At 44.6% G+C, this 27,027-nt stretch overlaps 1 protein-coding gene and 1 long non-coding RNA gene across 3 annotated transcripts in view; one reads left to right on the top strand and one right to left on the bottom strand.

Moving 5' to 3' along the window:
- Nucleotides 1-27,027, bottom strand: part of LOC128768085 (uncharacterized) — a 57,003-nt gene that overhangs the window by 25,342 nt on the left and 4,634 nt on the right. Inside the window, exon 3 of the long non-coding RNA XR_008416224.1 lies at nucleotides 21,789-21,951. This is a non-coding gene — a long non-coding RNA (uncharacterized LOC128768085). The remainder of the gene's footprint in view (nucleotides 1-21,788; nucleotides 21,952-27,027) is intronic.
- Nucleotides 1-27,027, top strand: part of LOC128768084 (pleckstrin homology domain-containing family G member 1) — a 39,187-nt gene that overhangs the window by 9,799 nt on the left and 2,361 nt on the right. The window contains exons 1-16 of one of the 2 annotated variants that reach the window (XM_053880672.1): nucleotides 717-991; nucleotides 10,112-10,686; nucleotides 15,197-15,297; nucleotides 16,510-16,579; nucleotides 19,463-19,509; nucleotides 20,913-21,063; nucleotides 21,810-21,941; nucleotides 22,663-22,845; nucleotides 22,920-23,015; nucleotides 23,255-23,341; nucleotides 24,144-24,177; nucleotides 24,260-24,352; nucleotides 24,422-24,483; nucleotides 24,635-24,826; nucleotides 24,902-25,021; nucleotides 25,092-26,886. In XM_053880672.1, coding sequence (XP_053736647.1) covers nucleotides 982-991; nucleotides 10,112-10,686; nucleotides 15,197-15,297; nucleotides 16,510-16,579; nucleotides 19,463-19,509; nucleotides 20,913-21,063; nucleotides 21,810-21,941; nucleotides 22,663-22,845; nucleotides 22,920-23,015; nucleotides 23,255-23,341; nucleotides 24,144-24,177; nucleotides 24,260-24,352; nucleotides 24,422-24,483; nucleotides 24,635-24,826; nucleotides 24,902-25,021; nucleotides 25,092-26,886 — 3,748 coding nt within the window. In that variant the 5' untranslated portion in view covers nucleotides 717-981. Of the gene's footprint in view, nucleotides 1-716; nucleotides 992-10,111; nucleotides 10,687-15,196; nucleotides 15,298-16,509; nucleotides 16,580-19,462; nucleotides 19,510-20,912; nucleotides 21,064-21,809; nucleotides 21,942-22,662; nucleotides 22,846-22,919; nucleotides 23,016-23,254; nucleotides 23,342-24,143; nucleotides 24,178-24,259; nucleotides 24,353-24,421; nucleotides 24,484-24,634; nucleotides 24,827-24,901; nucleotides 25,022-25,091; nucleotides 26,887-27,027 lie in introns of those variants that run through there. The other variant, XM_053880673.1, reaches the window with a different exon arrangement.

The raw sequence follows: 27,027 nt of genomic DNA, 5'->3' as shown, positions 1-27,027 counted from the left end.
TACGAACCACTACCACATGGCAGTACATTCAAACTCTCTGTGACTTATCTCTATTCTACTTTCCCTTTATTTTGGACTGGACAACTCTGTTTTGGTGAGTTGATCCACCCTTTGAAACAGACTTGGGACTTCATCAATAAAGTGAAACTGCTCTTTGACACACCAACATCTCAGCTCTCAGTGCCAGACTTGTAATTGTAAGTCTTCAAAATGACACCCTCTCTATACGTCCTGTCACTTCTTTCTTCTTACAGTTGTATGTACTCATTCAGTCCAGTGTGCCTGTGATCCGGGACACAATGAGAAGTGCATGTCTCACTGTGGACCCGGAGCTTTTGTCTCAGTCTATTGATCAGACCCCCAAAAAATCTCAGCCCCCTCTGGTGGGTGACCCCCTTCCTTGTAAAAGTGTGCATGTGTGTGATCTCTGGAGCTGCGCGCCGACACTCAGCTGCCTGCTGAGTGTGCAGCAGACACACACACACACACAAAAGGTGTCGCCTGTCTGACAAGCTCCGTCGGCCCGGCTGAAATTTGATTGTAAAGAAAGAGCATAAAATATGGAGTTGATGAAATGTGTGGGTGAAGATAAAAGAAGGAGAAGAAGGAGTAGAAAGGGGGGAACTTGAGGTGGAACTCCCTGCTCCTTGTAATTTGCTGCCGGGGAGAGGGGGGAGGAGTCTGGGGGAGGGGAAAACCCAGCAGGGAAGGAGCATTAGAGAGCAGAGGCCATTCACTCTGACACACATGCAAACACACACATGCACACACAGGGAGACAGAGCCGGGCACTGAGGAGACCATCAGCAAACTCAAGCCAAAGTGGACTTCAGGGAGCACAATGATGGGAAGAATTGAAAGGAGCCCTTGAGTCTTTCCTGGGAATACCTTATGGAATACTCCAGAAATGTGACCAGCCCCGGATTTCTGAGCTAAAAACAGCCTCATTTTCCTCCAGCAACTGGTGGACACTCAAAGCAGGATGCCAACCGGTAAGATGTTTTTCAGACTCTCCAACTTGGGTAGAGGAGTCTTGCCTGGGATGCGGTGGAATTGAATACAGCTGTCAAAAGTGCAGCTGAGGGCATTTTCATCAGCAGTGGCCCAGAATGTGTATTTTTAAAATGTGCCTCTGCTGGCAACTGTTGTGAACTGGGGCTGTTTTCATGTGTGTGTGTGATCATTTCCCCTCAGCTGACAGCAGATTGTGAAGTGTCGTCTCTCAGCACAGCCGTTGTATGAACAGCCTCCTCTGGTTGTTTTCTCACTGCTGGCGTTGAATGGAGCTTGTTTGCTTTCTCGCAGACGCCACAGGTTCAATTCCAAATGATGCCGGGACTTCAGAAGCTCACTATCAGAGCGGATTGGCAGCTTTGAAATATGATTGTGTTGACAATCCAGGTGCTTTGAAAATAACTTATTTCAGTGGAGAACTTTTGAAAGTCCACCGCACATGGACACCATATTAGCTCCACATGCAGGTCTGCTATTGTTCTACATGACGATGGCAACAAAAACACTGTTGAATCTCAAACTTTAAATTCTCAATCAATCCCATGCGCAGTGTTTATATCCCTGCAATCCCATATTTGTGATAAAATGCAAAATGATTCTGAACCTACACCATTCATGATGCTGTTGGTCGGTTGCTCAGGATGACGTCACGACATGTTTGGGTGCCATTTTTGCTGGCAACATTAACTGGAACGCCTCCAAACTGACTTGTCTCTGACTTCAAAGTCAGTCTTACTGACCTCCAAAAGTCTTGCTTGACACTCGAGGATCACTGGTACACTGAGGTGATGTATTTGTTCAAGCAAAAAATCAGTAGAATTATCGATGCAACCAACATTTACAGTCTGTTCTGTTGTTGATGCTCAAACAAACAACTTTGAAGAGTGCAAACGCCCTGCCAAAAGCTTTGCTAACACTGAAGTGTGTGGTCCAGAGACTCACTTGCGACTTCCAACTACGCAGTTGATCTGCGATTCCAATGGCCCAGCAAGCGGAGTGGTTTTGGCTGGTCGACACGCTACTCTTGTTTCTGCAGGTTTGGTTTAGACGGAATAAGAGTGAACAAATCAGTGGCGTCTCCTGAATGAGAGCCTGGAAATCTTTGTTGTTGCTCATCTGGAGGGACGCTTAAGATAGATGAATGTTCGTAAAAATGCCTCGCCAAATCACCCAGTGATTTGTTGTCAGAATTCATGATATCATAAGCGCATAACCTCATGAACCCTCGCTTATGCTGAAGTGTCCCGTCTCTTACGGAGTACATCTGCATGCCCTTTGTACGTGGCTGGTCTTGTCCTGGTCTTGGTATGTAGCAGCGACACTGGATGGATGTTGGTTTCATGGTTTCATAGTTTCATCGTGCTGCGGATGTGTTGAAATGTCATCTTGCTGCCTGTGACCCAAATTAGAGCCTGGAGGTTAGCAGCTGGGGGGGCAACACATGGGGATAGAGGAAGGAGAAGGAGGTGGAATAATTACTGTTTAGAGCAAAGTTAAGAGGTGCCAAGACAATGGACCCCTCGCTCCTGCCTCTCCCAGCCTACTAGAGAGGTCCTGCAGGGACATATGCCCCCCATCTTGAAGCCCTACCGTGATGAGATAGTGGCCCCACATGGGCCGGAGAAGAGAGGGGCAGGTCTTCTGAGCAATTTATCACAGATACAAAGCAAATCAATAGAGCTCCAATCTTATGGGTCACTGTCCATGGAAGCCACTGAAGGTGGACGCAGACTCCAGCAGTGAGGGGTTTCTCTCCGGGCCGAAATCCAATCAGGTCAGAGAAAGAAGGTGATACGCTCAGAGGGGGGGGGGCACGGAGAGGGGTCGCAAGGGTGTCCCCGGGGTTGTATCTCAAAATAGGGGGGTGTAAGATCACGCATGGACGTTTTCCCACAGAGACTAACCACCGCTGCTGTCAACCAGCGGCTTCAAGTAGACGCCTGCACATTCCTGCACAATGTCAACGGCACACCAGGAATTCTCAGCAGGAAAATCTCATAAACACAATTCGACTACAAGAGGGTGTTAATCTGTTTAAATACAACCACCGCTTGTCGACACCGACAAATAATTGAGCCTGTCGCGAGGAAAAGACATTTGTTGCTAATTAGCCCAAGCAGCTGAGCCTGTTTGCGTGTTTATTTAAGTCGTTCAGGAGCAATAAAAGCCGCGGGAGTCTTTTGTCGGGCGACCCCAGATCCTGAAGAACAGCCCGAAGATGTTCAATACTGCGATCAGGGAATTGGAATACGACCGCTAATGGCGCTTTTAAAATGTTCCTTGAGCTACTTTAAAAATTCATCCAAACAAGCATCTCATTTCAGTCACATCTCTTACGTTAGCTTTCTTAGTATGCGTTTGCAAGAACTAGAACTTTGGATTCAATGTTCTTGTACACGTTTTGTCCGCAAATTCAGCACATACAACTTTGTCTTTTCTGTTACCTTGTCAGCATGTCATGGAGGTTTAGCTATGCTCGTGCTTTACTATATGACACGCCTACCAAACATGGGTGAGGCTAACACATTTGGCCCATGGAGAAGAGCCTCTGTTCATACAGGAAGTGGCATTTTGGGCTATTTGCATTTTAAATGTCTGAAAAACAATGGCCTTTTATGGGTAGGTGCATCATTGGGCACTTCTTGGATGGCTCCAATTCACTCACATCATAAGATCCCACAGATAGGGAAGTTCATCATAGCTTTGTCAAGAGCGATCTGTTTCATATTCTCATTGATTGTTCCTACAGATACATGTGTGTAGTCAGCTAACCTTTCAGATCGCCATGTTCTCGCTCATTAGTTATATTCTCAACTCTTTGGTTTGTCGATTAAACTCCGCCCTCTGAAGCCTCAATCCCATCCGCTGCCTCTCCCACCTCTGCCCTTTCTCTTCCTCAGCTTCGCCTCCTTCAATCGCTGCGCCGCGGTGTGAAATCCTGAGTGACACTTTAAGGTCTTTAGCGTCAGTAGAGATCTAGCCTGCGTCTCTATCAGACACAGAGGCCGACCCGGACTTGTCAGAACTGAGCGACATCAGAGACAACATTCAGAGATAAGTGAGGGAATTTTGAGAACTTCAATGGAAGAAATTACAGTAACAATGAAGTGGGCAGATTTTGATCTTTGACCTTCTCTGTCATCCTCCCACTATCATTCTTTATTGTCTGCTCCCTCTCATTTCTCACACACTCTCTAGTCTGCTGTGACTTGGTCTTTCCAAAACAGCACTTTTTATCTCCTGCAAGTTTCGGGTTTAACCCCCAGCCTGACTCACAGCAGCGACGCCAAGATTCCCAAAAACATCCTACACCCTGCAGAGCCACTGCTCCCGCGGCGGCAGACCAAACAACAGCACGCACGGTACCAGGGTGATTGCAGGCTTGGTGAAATGTTCGGGTGTGTGGTCCCGTCTGCTCTGGTTTGACTCACCCCACTAACTCGGGGAGATGTTTTTTTCACCACTAACTGCTGCTCTGGTTCTCGGTGTTGTGGCGAGTTAAGGGTTTCAGAACAATGTCTCACCATGTTTTTATTTACATTCTTTGCTTTCTTTTTATAAAGTCTTATGATTAATAAACATATCAGAATACACATGATTTAATTTTTCATTCTATTGAGTCACTTAAATTAATAAAATAAATTAAATAATGATTTTTTGTTGCATTACTGTTTCAAATTGAAGATATTCACGGCTGTGCCTCCATTCAGATGCCTTTATAAAGTTTTAAAAATACGATGTTTCTGTTACAATTTCAAATGTGTTTTTACTGATGCACACTTTTCCCTAAATCTACTAAACAAGACAGTCAATTGTCTGTATGAGTCACTGACTGGTGACCCCGACTGTCGCCCCAAGTCGCTGGGCTAGACTCCGTCCTCAGTGACCCCTTTAAGGTTAGAAGTGGATGAATATTAATGGTTGCATTGTGGCCCTGCTGCAGCCTGTGTTTGATTGGAATTCACCCTCAAACTAGGAAATGAGTTCCTATTTTGTGCTGTGATTCATTATTGAGGAGTGAAGTGTTTCATTTGTTTTTCTTGAAGGTAGACTTTTATTTCTGAGGAAGTTGTCGAGGATGTGGTGGTTAAAGGTCAGGTGACGGTAAACAGGACATGTATGCTTCCAATGCAAATGTGAGAGCTGCTGGTCGGCAGTGTGTATTAATACTCAGTAAAGTATATGCTAGTCAAGCTCTTCATCCAATGGAATGTCCTGTGGAGCTAATATCTCCTCCACTGCGACCTGAAGCAAAGTTTCCAAGCCACATGACTCGATTGTAGGAAATGGAGAAGTGAATTACGGGAAGAGTAACAGGAGGAATTTGGAGAGCAGGACATAATTGACTGTTTTTGGTGTGAGTGTGGAGCAGAATAGTTTGGTTTCAGATGCAGTTTTCTGTCCCAGACTCGGTGGATGTGTTGTTGTGGGTTGAAAGAATCTTACAATGAATTGAAATGACATGACAACAAATGATGACAGCGCTGGGTTGATCAAAACCTTCAGCCGTCTGCAGATTGACTGGCACCACATGGTTTGAACTACACACTCAAGAGTGTGGCATTCACATAATGGCCTTAATTTAACAGATGATTTTCACCAACGACTTCTGAGCTGTGTTTTGACTCTCTCTGCCGTGAACAGTGAGACCTCACAGCTGTTTGCTGACCACTCAAGAAGAGGCAGCTCCTCAGGTGACCGTAAAGCTATTGAAGTGGACGTGTTAAGTGTAGCATGAGTCATTAAACATGGCTGGACTGGTAGTCGGCTAACTGTGTGTCAGGTCAGACTCGTCGGGCGTGGCCATGCAAATGTCAGCAGGAAGAATCAGGTGACTCGGTGGATCAGTGTCACACAGTGGCAGCGCCACTGATAAATGTTTCACTCAGTCCCCAAATACTGATGGTGATCTTGAAGATTGGGAATTGTCTGTTTACTGCACCTTGATCATCTCTCAACCCTCGATATGAATCATGAACTTTATATGGCACGTATTCTTATATACTCAAAACATTTTCTAAATCCTCAGATGCAACAGACACAAAAGTAGTGAGTTTTGTGTTTCAAAAGATGAGACACACTCTTGAAAGTGCATGTACAGAACATGCAAATTATGCCTCAAACATTGATCCCAAACGGCTTGTTTCAATCCTCAAATCACTTCGGTCACCTTTAATGCGTATCCACTTTCCATACCGTCAAATGCAAGAGCACCAGCACACAAACACGTTTGAGAATCGCAACATTTAAAAGGGTCCGAATGGAGTCACTCAAGTGATGCTTTTGTGAAACGCTTGCATTCAAGGGATTGTTGATGAAAGCCTCTGACATCTTGACTCTCAACAAGGTGCCCTTCTGATACATATTCACAGTCTAAAATGCTCTTTAAAACACTGAGGAACATGTATGTTGGGTCTATTGACTGTGTAGCTCATCATGTTCATAAAGGTATTCAAAGGGATTCTGGAATCAGATTCACAAAAGTGGAAACCTCATTTAAAAGGCATGGCTCAGTCCTAAAATGCGTATGCATTAAAGCCATATAACAACATTGACAAGCAACATTTGTTGGAGGACAAGATGATATTGCTTTATGAGCTCCCTCAGGTTTGGATTCTACTGAGGCGGTTCTGTGCCTTGCAACGGTCTCCTAGGACCACGGTTTGTAAACCTTAAGTTCATCTGACAATCGTAAAATCCATCTGATGATTTGGTGAATCTACAGACACAACACAATATTGAGTCCATCTGTTGTGCCGCACTTGTTTGATCACCTCACATCACAAATTGACTGAGCCGTCATGAATACGCGCCTTCTGACCTACTTCTAAATCCGTTCAGCGCATTCATACACAGTGACTTATTTATTGTTCTCAGAAAGCAACTAACTCAAAACAAAAGTTGCGTGGCTTCCAGCCTTCTTTATTTTTTACTGGCCCGGTTCTGTGGAGCTGCTCTGGTTCTAGACGGCTCTGATCTTCGACATATTAGACTTGGCTGGGTGGAAGAGTCGCTCCGACTCTTTTGTTTCTTTTCAAGTTAAATGAAAGCCAGAGAGCGAAGCGCTGATTCACAGCCGCTCTTTGGCAGACAGCAGTCTCGCACACTTATCCTCGCGTGCGTGAATAAACACAAACTCCCTGCAAAAACAGTTCCAACCTGCAGGTTTTGGTAACTAATATGGCGGGCATACTTAAGAGTGGTTACCAAAGCTTTGCCGAGCTTGCTGCTTTTTGTCTGTGTGTGTGTGTCCATACAAGAGCCAGTTCACCCAGGAAACGGTCAGGGTGGGTCCCAAACATGGAAAGGAGGGGCTGGGCAAACACGGGATGGGGCAATCTCTCTTCATGTTTGGGTTTCATTGCTCGCAGCAACACATGGTTTCTCTGTACTGCAAGTGTGTGTTGCACGTGTGTGCCTGTCCGCAAACATACGGAGGGCTGTTAAGTAATTAACCCTGCGTACAAACTAATAAACTCCCAGAAAGCTCCTGAGGTTTGAAAGACATGATAAGATTCTCGGGTTACCCATTAATGTGATGAAACGAAATCCCATGAAAGCCGCGTGTGAGTCATCACCCAGCGTGTGCGTGTGACTCTTTTGTTTCGAATTTTGTGATTTGTAATTGTGGTAAAGTGGGTCAGCTTGCAGAGGGCAAACATTTGGCCCGACACACGCGCTTGCTGAACCGCTTCCAAACTTTTCTGAAGAAAACACGATTTCACGCCCCTTTAGTTTGGGACGCTCCAATTCCCTCCGGCTCATCTTGGCACAGTCGTGGGTCAACCTTCAGATGAGATAAAGCTGCCCTCATTGTTTCTGCAGATGGACCTAATGGACTTGTTTCATATTCACATAAGTGTATCAGACGTTGTTCAGAACGCAGCTCGAACTCAATAGAGTTCTATTGACCCATGCCAGTGTGGCCTGCAGTTCTGGAGAGGTGGGGTCACACCCTCCACCCTTTGTGTTGGTATTGCTGCTCACCAATATGTCCACCAGGGGGAGCAGCTCAGAGTCAAAAGACAAACCGATGTACCTCTGCACAGAAGAGGAAACAGAGGCACATATAAACATATATATAAATATATCGCAACTGGACGACGGAGAATTTCCGCCATTGTCCGCAGAGCACGGATAGAAGGCTCTGTCCGTATCTGAATCCCCACATAACGTTGAGTATAAATGGGCTTTTAGTGGGGCTGTTGTGCAGGTTACGAACTAAAACACTGTAACCATAGAATGTCGCTACCATGATTGTTGCTGCATCACTCATCACAGCAGTCCTTGATGGAGCTGTCTCTACAGCAGACAAGGCCACTAGTTGAAAGTGGAGAGCTCAGCAATGAAGCAGAATTCTTTTGAGTTTGGTCTGCGTTTCAAGTTCCCTGTTTTTGAATGCAAGTCTGTGATCCTGGGTGCTTTGATGTGATAAGAGCGAGCTGCTGCTGCTGCTGGCTGTGGAAGAGCAGCACCGTCCTGAAAAGGTGTCAGAGTTACCATAACAGAAAGGTCACGGCTGCGGCGAGCTTTGATGATAAAGGACGTGCCGAGCTCCCACTGAGGCTTCTGCTCTTCTCGCCATAGCCGGGCTTTCTAGTGAAGTGCGATCTTGGATCCGAAACATGGTTGGCTTCTGTGTAATCCCCTGCATGTGTGGTTTCGCTTCAGCTGGCCCAACTGTGCTAGCCAGCTCTCTTTTCTTAACGCATCCCGCCACAGACGCGAGATTGTGAGCCACTTTGGCTCCTTCTACGCTCTGGAGGCCGGCAGCTGCTTACACACACAAACTGGCCTGTCCAGCGTGGACATAGAACCTTCATTCATCTCCTCCGTGAAGTGCGTGAAAAGCTGAAGAGAATCTTGTTATTTAGGTTGTAGTGTGGAAAATCCAGTGACATCTGACGGTGAACTTACAGATTCTAATAAATATCCCTTCTTACCCCGCTCTTCCTTTACTTTTCCAAGTTATCCAGCCAAGTGCACTCAGTGTCCTGTAATCTTCTGTAAACCAAACCAGAAGGGAAAGCTGCTATTAATCAAATTCCTCCTCTTATTCTACTAAAAGCCTTGACCGTCCAAGAAATACATTCAACTATCTGCCACCAACAGTAAAGTTTGTTAAGTCAATTAATGGCGCCAATAGATAGTCCCAAAGATATTTTCCACGACATCATAAAGCCAGGCTACAGATCTCTCCATCTGCTCATATGTTTTACACTGTGCCCTCCTTTTAAATGGATGTGAGTGGAAAATCTCCCAGGAAACCAGTAATTCATCACAGTAGGACGTTTTGAGGGCCTTTATGATCCCACGAGAGCCTGGCGTCTCGGAAAGGAACCTTTACCTGAGTGAGCGCTCATGGAAAAGACCTTATATTATGAGACATCATTTGAAGCACTGCTCCAGAGCAGAGACCCCAGATCTGAACCTCTGGCCAATCGGAACAGCTAGAAAGTCATGTTGGAAAAATGTGATGTCAGACCCAAAGGGTCGGTCCACAAATGAGACACTATAAAAAGCCTTTGAGACCATTCGTTCGTGGATGTGGTGCTTGCTATCTGTTGTATGAGATGTGAGGTCCATGCCGAGATTTTGTGACATAAGTACCATCTTGCTAACCCAGTGAAGCACTCCATTCTTGAACACCTTGCATGGTTGACAGCACGTGCACAGCTGCCTGTCAACCTAACACGGTAACAAGCATTTCCGCCATCCTTGGACATTACTGAAAGACTTCATGGAACCCCCTCGGGGCCCTCTCTCACTCTACTGGCTGCATATGTACGACTCTTGCAACAGATGACAAATCTGTGACGCCGAGTGGAGGTCACCAAGTGGACGGTCAGTCCAGCTGCGGAATGTCCAGAATTAGGTCAATCAACTGTTGGCGAGTTTAAAAGTGGAATTGTGGAAAGAAAGTTGAACTAGCACTGAGTTTGGAAGAGGCAAGAGTCACCATGGAGACATGAAATAAAAATTAAGATCTTCAATGCTTTCATTACTTGACAAATTGACCAATCTACATTTATATAATATTGCTCTCCCTGCATGTGTCTGCTCAGTTGAATGACAGAAATTCTTCTCTTCTTCCTCAGACGATTATAACTACCTGTCTGATGCGCTGCCTCCTCTACCTGAGGTCCCGGACTCTGGATCAATCCTGAGCTCCGTTGACATCCCATCACGTTGCCTCCGCAACCCGGCCTTCCGCCACACCTCCTCCCGCTACTACTCGGCCCACAGTATGGACTCCACCATGGACAGTGCCGAGAGGCCCATCAGCTACACCTCCACCTCTTCCTCTGCATCCTCGCGGGACAGTCACTGCTCCCTGGGCAGCCGCTCCACACTTGTACCCACATCGCATTGTCATCCAACCACCTCTGACCGGGACTCTGGAGCGATTCGGTTGGAGCTGGTTCCTGCCCGGCAGCTGGGTTGTGGGGAGGAACAGGAGAGAAATGATGGGGTGGCGGATGCAGAGAGGGAGTCTGGGCGGCAAGGAAGTGAGCAAACTCCAACGGACCATTCAGAGACAGAGCTCAGTCTGGATAGAGGAGGTGAACGGACTGGACAGGGACAGGGACCAAGGACCTATGTGGACAGGGTGGTGCAAGAGATTCTGGACACAGAGCGAACATACGTTCAGGACCTGCGTAGCATTGTAGAGGTAAGCAACCACATTCCTAATGCCTTAGGCGATTGAGCTGGAACACGTTTTTGTCTGTCAGTGCATTGCATTTTTTGTCTATCATCTCACCGTACTTAAGTTTCATCATGCGATCACAATGCGGGGTGTCGACCTCAGCGTTTGATAGCTGGGGTCATGGAAGACTATTCAAGAATGTGTTGACCCAGTTATGTCCTGATCGGCCTCATATGAAACTTGAGCTCTAAAACATGAGCAGAGCGCACCTCCTTTTCTCTGGTTTCATACCAACACGTGACAGTCAGCTTGAACCCTCAATGCAATAAGGTCACCTGCACCCACAGGTGAGTTTGGTTCAGTTACATGACACCAGAGCTGTAGGAGTAGTTGCATTCATAGAATACATGCACGTGTGTGTGTGCTTCGACACACACATTTATACCATATATACACACGTCTACCGAACACACACACACAATACATTTTTGGACCAGGCTTCACAAATGTGAAACAATACACACTCTTCTACCCTTTTTTATTCTTCATGAATGCAACATAGTCTTTCAATGTCACCTGAGGGGTGACATTAGGCGGTGGACATGGTCTCTGCCATACCATAAGTGACCTGATTATCCTCGAATGAGGAAATGTCCTCTTGGCTTTGTGTGCCAACATGACGGCCACAAACTAAAGATTAGGAGAATATACTCCTTTCAACCCAAAAAGAAACACATACTGGTCCAGTTTTTTTTTTCCGATTGCACCTTGGCAAATGGATTTGCTTTTGGCTCATTTAGCTGCATGTACCATCCACTGTTTCCAGGTTTTCCATGCTACAACACTGTTCCCTGGCTTCACATAGCTGCCTGTATCCACTTTAAGGTGCATTAGCCTACCAGCTTAGATTCCGGACGTGGTTTAACCTTACACCCCACTGGTATGTCACTTTAAAATGAGCCAGGATGAATGTTTTTGGCTAAGATAGCTTAGGATTGAAACCAAAATGGGATTTTAAAGCAATACATTCCAAGGATCAGCAAGTATATGTGCTATATATGTGCAGTTTTCACAAAAACCTCATTGGCTGTATCAGTACAAAGGTGATTGCGATGCAAAGTATTGCCATTTACAAATGTAAATAAAGGAAACATATGTCGGAAGTAAACAGGAAACTCATTCATCAATGACACATGATAGTAGCCAGGCATCGGATTAGTCCCGTCACCCTAGATTGATAGTTTCCCCCCTCTCCTGCTCCTCGTTCCCTCTTCAGGATGCAGGAGTGAGGTGAAGGAGAGGAAAGTGGGAAGAGGGATTTGGCTGAGATAACAATGTCAAAAGTAGGTTAAGAAAACACAGAGCAGGGCTGCACTTAATAACCGACCACCACTCCAGCGAGGTAGACCACCCAGCTAAAGCCTCCACACATTTCCCTGCTAATTCAACAGCTAATTCTTCACCAGGACTTTGGCAAAGACACATGCGTTTAGCTTTTCTTCACCTCTTTTTAATGACAGTTCCAGTGAGTGCTCAGGCGATGGATGGCACTGATTGTATCTGCGTGAATGGAGCTTTTAACTGGATGGTTTGCCCTTTCTGAGGCGGGATTTCAGATTGCCGTTCCAATAGTAGCATCCTTTCAGGTGCTACGACCTCTAATCCCCTTGCTTTTGCCTCTCACTGCCAGAAAGAAGGGTGTGATGGCGCTAACACAAATATTTACCTGGATCCACCAGAGCCTGTTGTTCTATCAGGAAGGTTCTCTTTACCTCATTGTGAAAACAGATTCATTGAGGTCCAGTGAAGCTTATTGTGTATGGTTGAGTGTGTGCAAAAAACGTCGCGACCAAGCTTGCTTTTTTGAAAAGCTATTTTATATTCTGCATTGGCAGGTGAATTCACAGCTCAACTCGAAAGCTGTGCTGAGTTTGTCTGGTCCCACCAGTCCTGCCAACAGTTTGATGCGCAAAGCGTTCTCATGAAAAGAGGCTAATAATTTGGCATCAAACTGTGAGACTGTAAGACAAGGTTATGGGTAGTGATGTAGTTGAGATTAACGTACCTAAGACCGAGTCAAGATGAAGGCCAGAGCATACCGAGATCAAGACCTTGAAGAGCAAGACCGAGTCAAGATCAAGACCAGACTTTTAGGGGACTAAACAGAGAGACAAGATCAATACTTTGATAGGCTGAAACTGAGACCAAAGAAAGGCAAGACCGAGTCCAAGACCGAGTTCAGGCTGAATACAAAACACAGAACCATAAGTCTACTGCTGGTAAGGCCAGATGCAATGAATCTGTCTTTTATTTTCTGGAAATAACTCACGAGTTGTGTGGCACCATGACTCCAATCGTCCACATTAAGAGATGAAAAGTTTGTATTGATGACGTGAAGTGTGTGATGTGTTTTGGTATCAGTTGTAAAAAGGTTGTTAGTCTTTCAACTGGATCCAGTGGCAAATTCTTCAGCCTATTATGAACGACTGTGTGTGCGATGTATTTTATGTATGAGATATGAGATGTCACTTGTTAGGACTTGATGACCAATACAGTGTGTAATGTTGTGAGTCCATTCTGTCAACTGAAACCTCAAAGATCTTAAGATAACGTGCCGTCCTCCTATTCTCCCTCTTAGACATGAACCCAGGGCATTTAAAGTTGGCCAGGAATTTCTATTTAACCTGACAGCATCATTAGTGTTCAGAATGTAAAGTATGAGACTTGGATGTTTACACTTGGCATTGTTGAGAGGATCGACTTCCTCCAGCCGTGTGCACCGAAAGGGACGGTGTCGGAAAGGAGTGTGTACTTGAGGAGGTTAATGGTTAACGTCAGAAAGTATCAAGTTTGTACATGTTGTGTCTGAAGCTTAGAGGGGCGTACATCTGAAGAAGTGTGTGTGTATGTTTTCCCCACGTGTGTAGGGATCCGAACATTAGCCTTTGTTGGAATCAGTCAGGCGTTAGTTGAATGTGTGGAGTGAGAGGGTCAGTCCAGGTCAGATGCAAGACCCTGCGGCTAATATCGGCATCACCTTACGCATTGCCTCCGATTGACGATAATATCTAAACATGACCTTGTGACATGACCCCTAACTTAACCGTCATTATGCCCATGAGCAGGACTTAAATCCTCAAACCAAAATCTGGGACTGAAGCCAAGACTTATGGCTTAGGCTTATTTTTGTATCCTTCAATTAATGTGACCAAAACCAGCTGCAGACTGTTTTAGGCGAAGACACTTTCTTCTTCATTTCCAAGCTCGTATATAATCTTGAAACTGAGTCAGGCACCTTGTTAAATAGATCTTTATGGCTGTGTTTCAATCTGTGTTACTTTCAGTTGCCTGCAGGAACAGACACTATAAGCGCTTGACTAATCTGTCAGCAAGACAGATGAGTGGGAGACAACACGCTGTAAAGAGCAGAGACAAAGTGTTAAGCGCTGACAGTAGTCGTCTGGAGCGGTACACCAGTGATATCAACCTCCACCATGTCAGAAGAAGAAAAGATGACTAGCCTTAAAACAGATAATTACAGTCAGCCTGCAGCTTTGGGGGTAAAATATGAATTGCATTTAAACGTTCTGTCAATCATGTCTCTACCTACACTGTACTCCTCCAGGGGTATTGAATCATATTTCTTCAATAATGGATGGTTTCTGTGAAAACTGGGGCGTTAAATACCACAGACAATCTTTCAAATTGTTCAGCCATCTACCATCATAACCAAAAGGCAGTTATTTTCCAATATATCATAAATGTGCAGCACTTCCCGGATAATATTAAAGTTCAAAAAGGTGAATTTGAGCATTGTCTGTGTTTTAAAATAAAGTATATGTATTCATACTTGGTGTAGAGCTTCTCATAATAACGTCAAAGATAAACATGCTCTTAATCCACATAATTTATAATTTGACAAATACAAGCTACAAGAAAATAATGGATAAAGCAGAGACCTGTATTTATTTCAGGTGTGCACAGTCTTGCTACAGCAGCTGATGAATGTGGTCACCAACCAGCTGCTACAGCATTTTATCTGTCAAAATATTTTACCTGAAATTCAGCTGTGGCAGCGTTTTTGCATGAGAAAAGTTCATTTTAGCTGAGTGGGCATTTTCACTGTAAGAGAATTTCAGCTGCCACAGCATTTTGGTTACGAGAGTGGGTTAGTTTTGTTTGCATGTTAGCTTAAATAGCATCATAGCCAATGTAGCACTTCGGCTGTGGTGTCGCTGTAGCTTTGAGAACACATTATTGGTGCCTGTATAAGCAGTGTACTTGTTGTTGTTGGTTGCGGTTTAATTTTCATGACATTTTAGTTGTCAAAGCTTTAGTTTAGTTTTAGCTTCTAAAATCACTTCATATTTCTATTTCTATTTTAGCTGTCATGGAGGCAAATCAATATGAAGCACGGTGAAAAACATTAGCTTCCCAGCTAACTGAAGGATGCAGAGTTGTAAAAGGTGTTAAGGGCTGAAATCATGAAACAGAAAACGCAAAAACCTAATGCCAATTGTTTCTATTTCAACAGGACTACCTGCAGTGCATCAGTAACCAGACCAAAGTCTCTCTAAGTTCTGAAGACAAAGGTTCCTTGTTTGGTAACATCCAGGACATCTACCACTTCAACAGGTAAATACTGAACGATCATGAATTATATTTTACATTACAGATTACATCTTGCCTTGTCTAATCCTCCTTTGATCTCATTTTATTCTCACTGAACATCAATATCAGCCGAAATAATGACATTTATTCTTACACTATCTTCCACTTACCGCCACGTCTGAGATAAATCCAGATCTAAATCTTTATATTGATACTTTTGTGTTGAAACACAAAACTGAAAGCAGTCTGTGCCTGAACTTGGGCTATTCTGGAATTTCTATAAAAGACAGAAGACCTACAAAGCAACAAAGACACCTGTGGACTGCAGACAAGGGCGTAGTTGTGACAGTCAGGTGTGGATGTGGTCAGTCCGTGTCTGCATATTTGCCTCTTCCGGCACCAGACCTCAACCATCACCCTGTGTGTGTGTGTGTGTATGTGTGCGTTTGTGTTCTGGATTTGGCCGGTTAGTGGCGCATCAGTCATGGTGGTCTACACAAACACACTTTTTTCCCTGCCACCTATTCATTGCTCAGCTGTCCCGGGCGGACAAACTGGCCAGTAAAAGGAAACATTAAAGCGGTTTCAAGTCGCTGCAGTGACCTCATGCTTCAGACATGAGACAATAACAATGAACAGTGGTCATTTTTTTCACATCGGGGGAACTGTCTACGCATTAGCGCACACACACACTGACGCAGGAGCAGGTTTGAATTCATGGAAGTTTGCCGTTTGTTCCGAGGCAATCGGTGCTCTTTGACCTAATTTCTGTTGTGTTGCTCCTGAAGTCCACATGAATTGTTTGGAACAATGAATCACTGATGTTATTTGATTTAACGACTGAGAAAAAGTCACTTAATTATGAGCTGCTCATAACCAATAGCAACACACAAAAAAAGACTTGTATTTTACTAACATGAAACTCAATAAATCCAAAAGAATGTTGAGTATAATTTTGAAAATAAGCTACATAAGCCTAAAGATGCCGAAGGTGTTTAACATTCATTTTTAAGTATCTTTCATTTTGATTATATTATGTAGCATTATGTTGTGTGTTTGTGATCGGAATCAGAAAGAAATATTGAAACGCACTGGAGACTATATCTGAAAATGTATGTATACAGAAATAATATAAAAAAAATATTATCTGTAAGTGCCATAATCTCATATTTGTGTTCCTGTGATCCAGATTTTTGCTGACAGTGATAAGATGCTAATATGTTGTTCTTGCCTCAGGGACCTGCTTCACGATCTTGAGAAGTGTAACGCCGACCCGGTGGCCATCGCCGAGTGTTTCGTCTCCAAGGTTAACACAAACCTTTCCCCTTATACTATTCATCTCATTTTACTTCACTCATAGTTTGCATGCCAGGACTTGTCAGGCACATGGTGAGGAATACACAATTTTAGGGTCAGACATATTTATTACAAGGAGCATTATTCCTTTACGGATTTGTAATATATGGAGAAGCTTAAATAAGTCTGAGGCACATGACAGTGAACACAGCCTGCTGCTTCACCAACATGAAGATGGCGGGTATCATGAGGAAACATAAAGCAAAGTGATGTGGCAAACCAGGCCAGCTTCATTTGAAGCAAGTGACAGTTTCAGAGCAATTTAAAGAACCTCAAAACTATGTTGTTGCCTTTTTTGACTCTGTCAGCATGAGATGGGGATAATGGTTATCTCGCAACAAGAAAAACAGCGCTTGGCTACTCTAAAATTGTCCCCGGCCCCTGCGTCTGTCAGTTCTGAGCCCTCCTCCGCTGGGACTCCGGGGAGGGCCTTGATTTTTATAACAAGATGGCATTCCACCACTTCCCTTCAAACACTTACAGTAACACTGTACTGTAATCTCACAGGAGAAAACAACATTCTCCAGACCTGACAGATCAGTTTAATTGGAGGGCACAGCGCCCTCCCCAGATTCTTTCACTGGGGCAGTAATGCACTCTAATCTTGTAACTGGCTGATCACTGTAAACATTGCAAACTAATTCCAAATTAAATAGTGAGCCTACATGGGTGCATTTGTTGTGTGGTTTGGCTGGGGGACGAATTGGATTAGAGCCAGTTAAGAGAAAAGCTCTGCTGCTTTTTGAGTCCGAATCACATCCTTCCGACTGCCTGGAGCTGCAGGAGTCTGATTTCCATCTAACCTGAGTGATACTGGAATTGCAGAGGGTTATTACAACATTAACAATTTCACAGGAAGAATTCTAACAAGCTTCCTGAACACACACACACACACCTTGGCTTAATGACAAAATGCAGACAAGCCCCTTTACAACCTGGCAACGCTGTAACACAAACATTTCTGCATGTAGAGATAATGGAAGCTGTTAAAATGCACATGGACAGGAAGAGGTTAATGATAGAGAGTGCTAAAATAACATTTTCATCACCAAGTGAGGCTGTTTAAAATGTCTAACTTGAATATCTTAACAAGCATAATATCATAAGAATAAGCGAAGACGGTCTAGTGTATTGATCTTCAAACTACAAGCAGGACAAGTGTGTGTGGCCGACGCCTTTAGCAAGTCACTTCTGGTAAAACAGCTGAAACGTCCACCCCTCTATTGTGCGGCTGCAGCTTAACCATCGTTGCTAGGATCTAGAAAAGTTATAAAACTCACACACCATGAGAGTCAGCAGCCAGGAATCTCATTAGTTTTAAAGGCAGGAGCTATTCCTCCTGCTCTGATATATATCTTTTAGCCTTACTGAATCAAACCTGTAGCATGTGTTGAGTCAGCGCTTTGAGAGTTTTATTAGTCGTGACATGCTGACTGAGGCACAAAGAGAGTAATTAAACTTCTCTTTCTGCTGCTATCACTTGTTGCCCAGTGACTCACAGGCCGGTTCAGTCCTGATTTAAATAAAAGCTTGCTGCTTCATAAGAGCAACAAGGCCTTTGATTTGAGCTGATTTGTGGCTTCACCGTAAAGAAAAGCTTCAATTTGTACCCATAATTTGATACTTTTGAGGAGATATTTTAGAGTCTCATCATCGTATGACTTTGAGTAACATGCATTTATATCGGAGTATATTATAGATGCTGGTTGTGTGAGAGTTTTCCCACATATCGCTGTGTGTACATTATCTGGTGGTCAGCGTGCATGGCATTAAGTATGTGTGTGCAACATCGGGAATCGATGGTGGCACATCTGGTTGTGTTTAGGTTTGGTCTGTGGAGCAGACTGTTGGAGACGAGGAGGAGAACTGTGCTCTTCAATTTAGATCAGTTCCTGCAGAGCACCTCAGGCTGACACATTGTCGAAGCGTGTGTCACTCTGGACAGTAACACTGTTTACTGAGGCAGTCTGCATGGTCATGCACTGTATATTCTATCAGTGGATGCAACAATAAGTTTGTGTCTCTTTACAAACGCCTGTATTTACAATGTGGCTTCCTGATGGCTGTCAACATCCTGCACCCCCCAAAGTGTTTATGGACACAAATAGATTAGATTTTGTGTGACACAACCACAAAGAGGGGGTCGTCTGGAGGTCCGAGGGAGATGCTGGAACATGGAAAGTGAAGTATGTTAAGTCAAGTGTTATTAGTAATGAGTACAAGGAATTTGTTTTGTGTGGGAGGAGAGAGCAAAGTTAAACAGACAAACTAGAGGTTAAACAAGTCACTTATGGTCAGAATGATTGATTGTAAATAAGTTCATGCAGAGTTAAGGGGATGCAATATAGCTTGAGTCATCAAATTGCATCAAAGGACTTTTCTCTTCCCATCCAGCGTTGTGCATATGGCAGTGGATTACAATTTGATATATACCATAAGGCAATGATGAAAAACTCTCATTTGAAAACAATCAATGCAGGCCATGTCATAAGACAAAGTCATGTAAATATGTTTAGAATATAATTATAGTATAATTAAGTCATTTCCGTGTGTACATTTGTGGAATTATTTTACTTTCGAACACAAAAACCATTAAGAAGCAGATGTTTTATGATGCACTTTGACAAAGGCGGCACCATGGATTACAATAAATACTTTAGTGCAGGTTTGAACAGGTTAGTAGGTCGGTTGGAATGATGTAAACATGCCTCATATTTACTCAGAAGCCGGTCCATCAGATCTGACAATCGAATCACAATGGAGGCTGTCATCTATTAAACATGTTCCTTGTAATGAATTAAAGAATTAAAAGATGTTGTTTTGTGACTTCCAGAGCGAGGAGTTCCACATCTACACGCAGTACTGCACCAACTATCCCAGGTAAGACCCCAGACATGTTGGTATTCGTATCCATTTCTCCAAAACAATCGTTGTTCCTGATCTTGTCTCTGCTCACGATCTTCCCAGCGTCTCACATAACTCCACCGTTGATCAGTGCGCTACCCTTGTTACTTTCAACCATGACCTGACACATTCTATAGAAACTACATCAGCAAGAGTCTAGCAGCAGTTACGCCTTGGGGTGTCGTCGGCCCCCGCCCTCTTTCTCTTGGCTTCATTCTTCTATTCCTCACTATTGACAGAGATACAGCCCGCGTGCTGACAGACGAGGTATTGTACTTGCCACTTTATCAGATCTAATGTTTTATTCTCTTTGTACGAGGGCAACAACGGTCTCACTGCAGTGTTAGTTACTGAAACGTGAGGCTCACATGCAGGAACGAACCTTCTCCTCGAGCATGCCCATCTCCCAAAAAACAAGTTGGTGCCATCCAACAATTGAAGTCAGTGAGCTCCTTATAGAGATATGATGTCTAATACAGTGCATTTCTGTTTGGCCTTGCACTCGCTAGCATACATTGTGTACTGTTGCTGTTTGTATCTGATGCAACTCTGGACCAAAACCTGAATCAGAAGGCAGTCTGCCTTATGTATATCCATAAATCACATCATTTCCGGAGTGTACATTGACAAGTGACCCCTGGTACGAGCTTCTACTTCCAGTAAAAGATACACTTAGACAGAAGACACACACCTTCAGGCCAACCTATGAGAACTATTGATACTGAACTGCTTTCAATGAAGAAAAGCTGGGCTCTGCTATGAGTCTTGGATGACAGAAGTAACACCACACTCTAAAGGAGCCCCAAAATAACACCTTCACCCATGAACAAGACCCTGTGGTCTACATTAATGAAATGACTGAGTGGGTTCTTTAGTGTCAGGGAGAACCAAACATCCTCCTTTCAGCTGTTTGGGACGCACCACCTCCCTCTTCCATGGAACAGCTGGTGACCCCTGTCAAGGTCACACACGACAACACACACATAGAAGATGATCGCACACACAAACACACGCTGCGGACGCACTGTGGTCATGCAGCGCTCCGAGGTCGAGTTTCCTGCTGAACAATGCAGGGCCTGTGCGGAGCTGCAGTGGAATTCAGACATGAACACATGTGCGTTCCCTTTGTCCTTTTCCACTTGTCTCTATGCACACAGGAATTGGTGAAGGAAGGCTGCTTCACCAATTGTTCATATCACTTTTTTTTACTGTCAGTCTTTGATGAGTCTTGATGGGGGTTAATAAAGGTCATCAGTCATCTTCAATTATGAACTCATTTGAGTTCAAAGAGAAGCAATGAGGACAGGCATTGTCTTTACTTGATGGTGGTGGATGTTGACGCACACTTGACAGCCGACTGACTGTTTCTGCCCTCACAGGTCGGTGGCTGTGCTCACCGAGTGCATGAGGAACAAGGCGTTGGCAAAGTTTTTCCGCGAGCGGCAGGAATCTCTGCGGCACTCCCTGCCTCTGGGCTCCTACCTGCTCAAGCCGGTGCAGAGGATCCTCAAGTATCATCTACTGCTGCATGTACGTGGAACACAAACACACACCAACCGTCGGCAGTGAACCCACACCAATATTTAGATATCGGCTGCTCCTTCGTTGAGCGACTGAGAGGCAGTATCTCAACAGTCTCCAACAGTGGAGCCAAATGTTTAGACATATGGCTCTCTGTGTGTTTGTTCTACTGTGTGTGTGTACCTCGATAGCTTGGAGGGGCTTTTCCTGTCATAACAAACATGAAGATGGGTTCTAATGATGCTCTCATGGATGGGAACGTTTGAGACTTTAGTTCATCTGTTATATTGCCAGAAGTCAGAGTAAGAAGACACGGAAATTTTGACATATATTTATACACCAAAACATTTGAACAAGATGTGACACTGATGACTTTCACCCAAGAGAGACTTTCCTGCATTAAGTGTTGAGGTGGATTCAGGATCACATATGGTGATGCCACTATTATATCTCCACTCTGGCTATGGAACATCTCTAGAGTCTTTTATGAGGAAAAAAACAGAAGCCAGGAAGTCTCTGTTATTCCAAAGATTTTTCCACTGATAAGATATTTTTAGTGCTGTGTTCTGCCCAATGACCTTAACATTATGACCACCTCAATAATATTTTGTAGTTCTCACTTGTGCTGTTCAGCAGGTAGTGCGAATCCTCCAAAAAAAGGATCTCGTCACGATATAATCTCTGTCCGCAGACAATTCATTCCACAGAAACGTGTGTGATTGTGTAACACTGACCTTTACGTGTGATGTGTGCAGGAGATCGCCAACCACATGGAGAAGGACACAGAGACGTTCGAGGTGGTGCAGGAGGCCATCGACACCATGCAGAGAGTGGCGTGGCACATCAACGACATGAAGAGGAAGCACGAGCACGCTGTCCGACTTCAGGTGCTGAAATCTCACCACATCGTCTCGTGTTAGTCACCAAACTTTTTTGGCTCACCCTGTAGTGGGCGAGCGGAAGAGTTATTTGGAAAGTTTTAACAACGCTGATCCTTCTTCCGCCCCTTACACAAGTCCCACCACATGCTTTTTCCCGTCGCAAATGACAAGCTTGCGTAAGGAGGAGACATGAAAGCAGAAGCTTGTTGTTTCTATCAGCTGGAAGGCGGAATGGGCAGATGGATTTAGGAATGCTGCCGGAGTGAAAACAAAAGGATCATTTATTTACTTTAGAAACCGAGTGGAACTGTAGAAATACATGTTTCTTTGATGATTTTTTTTTCCACGTTTTAGTTTGAGTAATAATTAAATAATAAGTGTATCCTCCCGATAAACAGGAGGAGAATGACAGTAAATTAAAAGATAGTGACAGTAGCATGACCAACAGTTGGAGAGGAATTGATTGACTTGGACATCTATGGCGTTGACAAAAACACAATATTGAAGTTAAATATACAACAGTTTTATCCAAAGTTAATATTGGAACAACCTCCTATGAGGTTTTAAGAGAGACGGTGTTTTTCCGGATCATCTGAGGAGGAGAATCATTTTTCATTTGTGAACTGCCAGAAAGAAAAGATGGAGAAAGCCAGATGTTGACAAATGATTGTTCGGATAAGACTGTCGTATTTAAATCAATGTTTTCGTTGGGTTTTGCTATTCACAGGAGATCCAGAGCCTGCTGACAAACTGGAAAGGTCCAGATCTGATTGGCTATGGGGAGTTAGTTTTGGAAGGAACCTTCCGTCTTCAACGAGCCAAGAACGAGAGAACGCTCTTCTTGTTTGACAAGCTTCTTCTTGTCACAAAAAAACGGGAAGAAACCTACACGTACAAGGCTCACATTCTGGTCAGTCTGAGTCGACAACGTCCACTAACAGTAGTCATTTTGGGCCATTGTTTAACTGAGTTCTTCTCTTGCAGTGCTGCAACCTGATGCTTGTGGAAGTTATTCCAAAAGAGCCACTCAGCTTCAGTGTTTTCCACTACAAGAATCCCAAATTACAGCATACGGTCCAGGTACAGAAAACAATTTGAGCGTATGTTTAAACAGTGACCTTTGAGCAGAACAGTTGTAAAGTGCGGTGATTACTCGCAGACATCTTTCTCGGTTGTTGAGACATGTTGAGTTATTGTCCTGCTCAGGGGATAATCTGTGTGATGTAAGAAAGGATGGGTCCAAAATTGTTCAGGTTTTGATGCTGCAGCTGCAACTTTTCAGAAGTGCATGTCTGATATTGTCTCCGCTGTGTCCTCAGGCCAAATCCCAGCAAGACAAGCGCATGTGGATCTTGCACCTTAAGAGACTCATACTTGAAAACCATCCTGCAAAAATCCCTGCCAAGGTGAGAAGGGCCACCGCTTTCCTCTGATCACTAATGACATAAACACAGACTGCGTTGGATGTGAGGGACCTCTTAATCCCACACGTCCACTTTCTTTCTGGCACCTCGTCTCACTTCAATCGTTTACTTGTTCATCTCTTCAGTCATCTGTATCCTTCCAGCTTTTCCTTTCCTTCACCAAAATCCCCTTTGAGAGAAATAGCTGTCCTAGTTGATGAAATTCATTTCTCCATACCCTTTTTTAAAAATATTTCACTTGCCACCCTTAGGTTAATTTTCAAATATATTTATATTAATATACCAAACGACCATCCATACGCATTATTTTTCCCCAGTTGTGTGAAATTTGCAGTCTAATAGAATGTTTGTAATATGGTTGTATTTGTTTTTAAACAAATTCAAAAGTAGAAATATACATTATTATTTTATATGAATGAGGAAAACAAAAACAAATGAAGTGAACTATCATGGTCAGGATGCTGCTCTGACTTTGTTTCTCTTGAAAAGAGCCTTACAAAACAGCTGCTTCTATTCAAACAAATCTCTTCATCTCGTGCAATTGGACTCTTCTTTGCTCTACTTGCTTTCAAGCAAGTCTAATTCAATAACTATTCTGTACAGTGTAGGCATTTCAAATAAAGAGGAACTAATCTTTTTTTTTATTTATTGCATTATTTCAAAATGTTCCAAAATCTGCGATTTGCTGGATAAACCATTGAGTACTGTACACTTAATTGTGCTGCTCTGGCGCCACCTGGCGACTTGTCTAATCTGTTTCTTATTTTTGTCACGTGAATTCTAGGCCAAACAAGCCATTCTCGAAATGGATGCAATGCGTAAGTGTCCATTGTGGTTTGCTTCATATATATTAATATATCTAAAATTATTTTTCAATAATGAGTTGAATGATGTTTCCAGATCATCCTGGATTTCACTACAGTCCGGATGGAGACAAGAAGGATTCCCCACAAACAAAGGAAGGTCCAAGCCCACGAAGAGGGCGCAGGAAAGGTAGGAGGAGGAAAACCTGAGCTTCATTAAAACACATCAAACCCTAAAATATGACTTTTTCTGTTTCAGAACCACTTTCCAAATTATTGAAAAATGCAAAACAGAGTGTGGCCAACAGTGAGAGTGAGAAGGTGAGTGGCGTCCCTGATGTAGTGCAAGGGTAAAACTGATGTAGTAATAAGTTGGAGGACCCCAGAGGGATAATGACCAAGAAGAAGAAGACTTTCCAAATTTCCAAGTGTTGAAGAGCAAGGATTTTTCATGACTTTGACTTCTCTGCAGCGATCAAGTCTGGGCGTCTCTCTCCTCTCACCGGTGTCCCAGCTGGCTTTGGGCACCATTGGCCGCAGCCGGAGCCTCATCAACCAATCGCAGGAGTCTCTGGACCCTGGTGACCACTTCGATCACAGTGACAGAGAAGAAGCGGAGGAGCAACACCAGCAGGATGCAGACGATGAAGATGACGGTGGCCTGGTCTGTTAAATCCCACATCTTTATTGACAGTTCCTGCTGATTTCATCTGCTAACGTTCATAAAAACTGTTTTCAGGCTGGTGGGAAAAAGCTGCGCGTCCCCGGCAAGAGCAGTCGGAAGAGGCTGAACCCTCAAGCTTCAGTTGATAGTATAGAGCAGTGGAAGTCCTTCAACATGAGTCCTTCGGACCTACAGGTTAGTTGGAAGAGGACCAGATCACCTTTGCATCAGAATAGTTTGCCAATGCCATATTTGTTCTCCACAGCGAGCCAGAGAATCTCTCATGAGGGAGGGGAGCCACCATCCACCTCTGGTCAGGACCCCTCGTGTGACAGAGGAACCGCCAGACTCACCAGTCCCCTCCGCTAATAGGACACAAAGAGAGTCTACAGTTAGGAACATCTGGGCCGACCACAGGGCTCGTCGGGCCATGTTCCCCACCAGACAGCGGACAATGCAACCGGACGACGATGAGGACATCTACCAGATGTTCGTGCCCACAGAGGAAAGCAGACCAGACCCAGAAGTGGCCCCAGACAGGCAGGAGGACTCCTCCTCGTCACCCAGGACAGCCCGTCCATGCAGCTGGCACGTTGAACAGCTGCCCACGGTGCAGATCGACCCACCGCCCAGCAGTGGCAGGGTTCTCCGTAGGGCAAGCAGTGCGGGGGAGAAGGTGACAGAAGCACTCAAGAGTCCTGATGAGCCTGGTCACATTCTGGAAGTCATTCACACCGAGTCGTCCAGCAATGACATATCAGGGTCGTCTTCTGCTGAGCAGCTGACGTTAGACGACATTGAAAATGTGTACGACAACATTAGCTACGAAGACCTGAAGAATATGGGTCTGGTCAGGAGAGACGTGGAGGATCATCACAAAGAGTCGGAAGTGCAGGCCTCACGAACCCAGGACACGGCAACGCAGAACACTGAAGAAGTACCCTCTCTCCCAGAATTAAAGAACGACATGGACACCTTCAACAAGTCGACAAAGGAAGATGCTTGTGAGCTAAAGATTGTAGAGGACAACATCTACGACACCATTTGCTTCCAACAACCACCATCAGCTGAGCATAAAGCAGTTCAGAGTGACACCGCGAAACAGGAGGGACACAGTCTGCTGGCCTCTGACCAAGATCTAACAGGAAGCCTCAGGCAGTTTGTGTCTGAGGAGAGTCTCCAGTTTGGAGACGATGATGTCTTGTCACATCCGGTCACATGCTCTCCTGAGCCAGACTACTCCTCCTCGTCTGCCTCGGAGGTATTCTCTAAGCACTCGCAGAGGGGGGATCAGATGTCGGAAGAAGTAGACGAGATCTGGAATGACTTGGAAAACTACATCAAGGTCAATGAGAAGAAAGCAGATCGACTGCCAGCAGCCTTCCCTGTGAGCAGCAGCGAGTCTCCCAAGAGGACGCCCTCGGTCAAAAACATGCGCACAAAGAGTCTCCCAGAAGTGAGTTTTCAACTGGCAAACGCTCCATTGAAGAGTCCCACAGCACTTTACGACACACCAGTGAGGTCCTCTTCATCGTTCACCATCCCAGTCATCAATGTGCCCGAGCTTCACAATGAAGAGCCAACAGAAGACCGTTACAGTCCTGATGGTGGTCCGCACACTCCTGTTCAAGCAGAGCCCCCTCCAGGCACAGTCAAGAGCATTCGCAACAGACTAGCTCGCCTCAGCAGCGGCAGCTTTCGCCTAGAGGATGACGACTTGGTCGAGCTTCCTCAAAGACACGTCCCTACTAAAGACCACTCCAATAAGGACATGCACAGCTTGTTTCCAGGAGAGCTCGCAGGTCTGGACTCCCCGCTGGCGTCATCCAGCTTGCTGCTGGGGGAGTCGGTGGACTTCCCACTGGAGTTTATGGACAAAACAAAGAGTCGTGTGTTCCTAATGGCACGTCAATACAGCCAGAAGATAAAGAAGGCCAACCAGCTGCTGCGCATGAGGAGCATGGACCCAGGAGACTCATGCAGTCGACCAAGAATGGAGAAAAGGCGCAAAGACCTGGCTGCCATCTTGGAAGAGAAGAAACAAGGAGGTGCTGCTATAGGTAACAGCAGACTCATTTTACAGTATCAGATGCAGATGTGGACTCAGCGATGTTGTTCCATGGCGTAGATTATTATAGTTAAAGCAATGCTCCTGTATTACTGTAGCAGGTTCCTACATCCTGTAATTGCATTGTGTTTCT

This window comes from Synchiropus splendidus, chromosome 12 (assembly GCF_027744825.2).
Source record: "Synchiropus splendidus isolate RoL2022-P1 chromosome 12, RoL_Sspl_1.0, whole genome shotgun sequence".
Classification (NCBI taxonomy): domain Eukaryota; kingdom Metazoa; phylum Chordata; class Actinopteri; order Syngnathiformes; family Callionymidae; genus Synchiropus; species Synchiropus splendidus.
Note: the sequence above shows the minus strand (reverse complement) of the source record. Positions and strands in the feature narration are given on the sequence as shown.